Source organism: Protomyctophum bolini (genome assembly GCF_963924005.1).
Source record: "Protomyctophum bolini genome assembly, chromosome: 9".
NCBI classification, from domain to species: Eukaryota; Metazoa; Chordata; class Actinopteri; order Myctophiformes; family Myctophidae; genus Protomyctophum; species Protomyctophum bolini.
The window spans coordinates 36,632,666-36,639,350 of NC_137870.1; the positions used below are offsets into that span (position 1 = coordinate 36,632,666).

General features: G+C 46.3%; 1 protein-coding gene across 1 annotated transcript; it reads right to left on the reverse strand.

Moving 5' to 3' along the window:
• Positions 1-4,500: 4,500 nt before the first annotated feature.
• On the reverse strand, positions 4,501-6,685 carry LOC308321845 (carbohydrate sulfotransferase 12-like; the record flags this gene model as incomplete). The annotated part of the gene is made up of 3 exons (XM_080772936.1): positions 4,501-5,107; positions 5,407-5,586; positions 6,560-6,685. 3 exons carry the CDS (start codon positions 6,683-6,685, stop codon positions 4,604-4,606), a joined length of 810 nt encoding a protein of 269 aa, XP_080629062.1. The 3' UTR covers positions 4,501-4,603.

Consider the following 6,685-nt stretch of genomic DNA (forward strand, 5'->3'; position numbering starts at 1 on the left):
GTGGCGCTCTCCTAACAGCAAGCACGCAGGACTGGTGTAGGAGAGAGGAGGAGAGAGGAGGTGTAGTGGAGTTTATTCAGGGTCTCAGAAAGCCAGCAGAGGACATCCACCATCTTTGTGTCCATGTCTGTCTTCATGTCTTCCTGTCCTGTCTTCACCAGTGACACTAAAAAGGAGACAACTCATCATCCTCACCTCCCATTTGAAGAGAGGGGTGGAGTGATGGATGGATGGATGGATCCTTCCCTTTTTTTCTCTCACAAAGCACAAAAATGCTCAAGCTCCAATCACCAGAGGAGGAGAGAGACTATCGCTGAATCCAATGTGCAGCGTTGCTAATCCATGGAGGAGAGGAGGAGGAGGAGAGGAGGAGGAGGAGAGGAGGAGAGAAGAAGGAGAGAAGGAGGAAAGGAGGAGAGGAGCAGTGGCAGCACATAGACCAATGTCCCCTTCCTTATTTCTTAAGGCTTGAAGGGTCCTAGCTCTCCCTCTTTCTCTCTCTCCCTCTCCCTCTCTCTCTCTCTCTCTCTCTCTCTTTCTCTCTCTCTCACACACACATACATACACACACACACACTCGTCAACGGTCGGTCGCCACTGGAAACAAGAGACTGCAACCACGGCAACCTGACAGCATCTTCTCTCTGCTGGCTCCGCCTCTGCTGTGGTGTGTGTGTGTGTGTGTGTGTGTGTGTGTGTGTGTGTGTGTGTGTGCGTGCGTGCGTGCGTGCGTGCGTGTGTGTAGTGCGTGTGTCACATTCATCCCTTGCTCACGGCACTGAAAACAGGAGAGTGAAGCAGCGTTGCTCTACTAGCTTTGTTCTCCACTGTTTTCATTTCATTATACATTCAAGCATATGAATTCATCTGATGAATGAATCGGTAATCTCAGTAAAGATGTCTCTTATACCATGGTCTAGTGAATACTCATTTCTGATTGACTGGAAGGTGTGCATGAAAACCTTTTATATACCGTGATGACGGAAGATTCTCCTTCCTTATTGGCTTGCAACGATCGTTAAGATTGTACTGTATATTATCAGGACACCTCAAACATACTCCCTGTCAACAGTTTAATCAATGGTGAATCAGTGCACATGATATATTCAATTAAGAAAATGAAGTGAACACAGCCACTCTTTTAAAAGAGATCTGATGACACACACTACACACATGCACGGTCATCTAATTGCCAAAAGCAATTCCAAAATGCCGCAAATGCAAAAAATCTAACCCCTCCGAATTACTTCCACATGATCGCAGGGGTAACGTGACATTGTAATTGACTAGCAAAAATAGTAGGAGGGGCCTATGTAAGTGATTGCGGCAACCACACTTTGCAGTTTTTCCAAAATTGAGACTATTCTAGTCTCAATTGTCATACTGTCAATGCTATTCACTGTGTCCTGTCAGTGAGTGCAGGATACAGTAATAGTAGTAGTTATAATAAATAAAACATAATAATAATGATAATCGCTAAATCAATTAACTGTAGCCTATATAGTGCTGTATACATACCCGGTTATTTTGTTTTGTTTTGTTTGTGTGGTTTCAGGGGAGAGCCAGGCAGGCTGGGCGGCGGAGAGCCGGGCAGCGGAGAGCCAGGCAGGCTGGGAGGCGGAGAGCCAGGCAGGTTGGGAGGCGGAGAGCCAGGCAGGTTGGGAGGCGGAGAGCTAGGCAGGCTGGGCGGCGCAGAACCGGGCAGGCTGGGCGGCGTAGAACCGGGCAGGCTGGGCGGCGTAGAACCGGGCAGGCTGGGCGGCGGAGAGCCGGGCAGCGGAGAGCCAGGCAGGCTGGGAGGCGGAGAGCTAGGCAGGCTGGGTGAGGAAGTGGGCCGAAGAGCAGGGGAGGCAGATGGGACTGCCTCCTGAGGAGGCAGCCGGAGAAAAATGACTCCCCGACTCTCCCATCTGAAAAAGCCCATATACTGAGCAAACTTCGGATCCCGCCTCCAATACTTGTTGTTCAAGGAACTGGGGATCCTCATAAAAGACATTCTTTGTCACTCCAAAGTCTCCATATGAAAAAGGCAAATCAGCCATGTTGGAAGGCCTCAGCAGCTTGTTCGAAACTGGGAAAAATACTTAGAAAACTAAAAAAACTAAACTCTGTCTGCTGGGTTCAATGTGGTGGGAACATACTGTCACGGTGGCGGAAGGACTGAACCCAAATGCAGAGGCAGAGAGCATGAAAGTTCAAATTAAATGATTTATTAGCAGAAAGCAGCTTAGCTTAACAACACAAGCAAACTCAGGGGAGCCAAAGGCCAAACTTTACAAAAGGACAAAGCAAAAATCCAAAAAGGCAAAACAAGGCAAAACACAAATAAGTCCAAAAAAATGCAAAAACCTTACAGAACAAGGACTTCCAAGGTACAGGAGAATCACAGGACACATCAGGGAACATCTAGGTTGAGCACCAGACAAAGGTTTACACGTATGTTCTAGGCATGTGAATCTCGTCTCATCTCACGATTCGATACGCATCTCGATGCACTGCCAGCGATACGATACATTAGAGATACATGGAATCCCCTGGCGATACGATGCGATACGATTCTCCCTCTTCCCGATGCGATGCGATGCGATAACCATTTAGTTCAAATCAATGCGATACGATGCGATTCACCCCTCTACCGTTACGCTTTGATGGCGATTCATCACAATAGAAAGGATTTATATTAAAGCTCTATTAATTTCCCAAAACATGTAAAAATGCATTACATTTAAATTCAAAGCAATTTATTGTTTTACTGTAGGTTAGTATTATAGCTCTGCATCTCAAACAACCCAACTTATAGAATTCTGTAAGTAAACAAAGGGTCTGCTCTCTGCTGGTTATTGTGGAATTGTTAGATTACTAATAATCATAGGCTATAGTATAATTATTATATCTCAAAGGTCAATTTGAGGTTTTGAGTATAGAGGTTTCAAGAGATTAAAATGTAATAGCCTATCGTTCATCAATTAATGTTACCAACATATAAATAGAAAAGAAACAAATAAACAAAACAAAAATTACAGGTCACACTTGTAGTGCTGTCAAACAAGTCTATGTCTAGTTTAATCTGCAACAGTTTTATAATATAATTGCCTATATGGGGGTCCCTACTTGATCTCTCACTCTCAGCTAAGTGGTCCTTGGCTTGACCTGAAAAACATTGAAGACCCTGGCCTGCATGTATTATTAACGTTATAAATACATAGCAGATGTACAAGCTCACAACGCGTCTCATCCACGCCCCGCTGTGAGCTTGTGGATCTGCAATTTTAGGCGTGCGACACCGTCTTGCTGCAGAATATAAATAAGGCTTCTATCCCAGAGAACAGCAGGGGAAAGCTGGACAGTGGAAAGTTGCTGTGGCGTTGTTGTTGTTGTACACGTGTGTGCAGACTGCAGAAGCTTTCTTTAATTACAAATTGATAATGATCGCGACGCAGATTTGCGTCGGATAATCAGCAAGCACAGCTGTGGAGTGTGGCTCATTACCAGCAGTCCAGCACGCAGCGCTACAGTGAAAAGTCAACTGATCGACGGACAAAGCTACTCGGACAGCTATTTTATAAAGCTAAAGAGTAAAGGTGGTGCTTCTTGTTTAATGCGTGGGGCTCACTTCTGTTAGTCGCGGGTGCTATTATAGTCTGAGTCTGTCTGTTCTCAACGTGTCTCCTCTGCGGGAAGCACCCTCTGCACCGTCGTACGGTAGCTTCTGTTCACTGACTGTGGGCGCGTTCGGAAATACCACACCGGAGCACACTCTCCTATTAGTTTGCATTGCACAGTGGGCTCAGTGCGCTATTTCCGAACGCGCCCTGCCCCTGTGTCTGCGCTGCGACTCGCGAGAGACCTTTTTTTTTCTTCCTTTCTGATGGTACGTTGAATGCGCCTCGGAAACACAGGATAGGGTGAAATTTACCATGAAAAAACAGTGCAACCACGGATTTTACCGATACAAGCACTCCGCGAACGATCCATCGAGATTTCACCCGTCAATTCTACCGACACACAGTGAATGAACCGATTCACTCGCATCGCGCACGTCATAATCGATGTATCGATACGTATCGATTATTTTCCACATGCCTAGTATGTTCCCACAGTTTGTGTGTGCAATGAGTCCAGTCTTTATAGGAGGTGGGTTGATTGGGGAAATGTTCTCAGGTGTGAAAGGGGCATGGCACTGTTGGGCTGATGAGCAGGTGTGAGACAAGGACTGAGAGAAGGAATGGAATGTGGGAGTGGCTGACAGGGAGACATGGTCTGTAGACCATGACAATTGGTCGGGAAAATATCGTATCCGGGGGAAATACATTTGACGGCTGTTCCGGAACAGGCCGAAGCTATCGGCGGATGTATCCTCCGGAATCCGGAGGATACATCCGCCGATAGCTTCTCTGCCTTAGGTTGTGACCAGGCTTTTCTTTTCGCAGATAAGTAAGCCTACCACCCATCACCACCCACCAGGCAAACCAGGCATACTTAAAGATGGAGTGCCACCATTTTTGTATTTTTCCAGTTTTTCATGCGTCAATGAGGTGACAGTATTTCATTAGACACAATGGAGTCGTTTTTATGTGCAATGGTGTATTAACTTTTGGTTAGCTCAGGCTAGGTCTGTCGTATAACCAAAGAGCTTGAAATCAGCCTCATACAGCTTGTAGAGTTCCCTCCGGGCGTCTAGGGGCACAGTGCTGAACCAGTCAGCCAACAAGTTGCTGGTTGTGAGGTTGTTGAGTTGTGAGTTCTTCGACACGGGGAAGTCCACCACATCGTCTATTCTCAGCTGACGCAGAAGCTGCTCAGCGTCCTCCTCGAGCGACTCCATGTGGCCCACAAAGTCATACTGGATCTGGCAGGGGTGGCAAAGCCGGTACATCTGCAGCCAGTGCACATCGAACGGCTTGTCCTTCTCCGTCTGGGAGTCCAGGATATACCGGATGAAGTGGGCAAAGGATGGGCGAAGCCCCATGGCGACGTAGCGCTGCAGAATGTTGTAGTATTCTTGGTTGTTTTTGCGCAGTGTCTCAAACTTGGAGCGGTAGGCGGAGATGAGGCGCACAAAGGGATCCCGCACAAACAGGAACTTTGTGTACTTTTTTAGCTTCATCTTTGAGAAATAAAGCATCACAGAAAATGGAATTGAGAGGGTGATAGGATTTGTGAAAATGCAGCACACATGAAATGCTACACAGTTTACATATTATGTTTTTAAACAAGGACTGATAGCTCAGTGACAACTGTGCTGCTATTTTTTGTTATGAAATTAAGCTCCAGACGGATATTCTTCCTTCAAATAAGTGATTAAATAAATGTCAACATATTGATAATTATTTATTTATTTATTAGACCAGCTACCCGTTTGTGGAACTGGTCAAGCTTTCTGAAAGGTTTTTGTCATAGACTTACCTTCATGAGCTGGCGTGAGGAGTTGCCATAGCGGTCTCTGAACTTGTCAAAGGTGAAATGTGTGCTCCAGTTGTGGATCAGATCCCAGGGGACAGCCAGTGGGTCCTTGTAGGGGGAACCGTCCTGCTGTCGACTCCCACTCAGAAATATCATGACCCGCTTCCAGCTAGTGGACCCAACCTAAAGTTGAAAAAGTTGCCAGAACCTGAATCCGTGATACATTATAATTCAGTGACGTAGAGTCTGTGGGGGCCAGGGCCCCCATGAGGAATTGGACCAGGGATCTTGGCCCCAATTGGACCTTATATTCGCCTCGGTTTGTCCCGTTTGTACCGCACCAGGTTGCGCCCGTTCATGCAATTCTCGTCTTGCATTGACTTTGTATGTAATCGCGCCGCTCTAACCATCCAAGTCTGGCACCTTCACACCTCTTTTTTCATCACTGTCCGGGACGGGGGGTGGTGGGGGGTGGACCACGTTGCCTGTCCCTTGTACACATGCAGAACAGGCATTGAAATGCTAATCTGGGTGCTTGTTTTCACCTGCCAGGTATGGGTATGCATGCATACAGTACTGTAGTACTCTGCTTAGGCTACTTGTTCACAATATGAAACCACCACCAGCAAGAACACCCTGGCTGGCAACAGCGATGCCAGCCTGCCGTTGAAACCTTCCGCCATCACAGCGACAGTTCTACAGAACCTGCCGAGGCGGACAGGTCTAGCCTGCAATTCTGTTTATAATCTAAACACTGTGACACGTTTAAAAAGTGTTAAGAACCATAAACGGGTTTAGTTTGAAACGAAAAAGAAAAAACGATCGGTTGGGCGGGCCCCCATGACGATTATAAAAACATTTTGTCTCTGCATTATATCATTTGTGAAGTTAGTGCCTGCATGCATGCAGATTTTAGATGAACATATTTGTCAAGTCTCTGCTCAGGAGAGAGCAGAGATTCAATTCAATTCATTGAGGGCTTATGGTAGGGGAAATAGCCAATAATGCGCTTTTGCACAAAATAACACCTGGACCTCTTTGGTGGGGACGTAACAACTACAAATAAAGGTTAAAAAAAAGCCTTCTAGCATGGAATTCTCCTTTAATTAATGACCAAATTCCCCCATCATAAGGGCTACAGTAGGCCTACATGTACCTTGGGAACAGCGCAGTAGATGATGCCGTGTTCGTCATTCACTATAAGATGGTCCAGTTCCTTGTCAGGGATGTCATCGAAGGAGTGTTTCTTCTCAGGGAACGTGAAGTTATCACTGCTGCACAT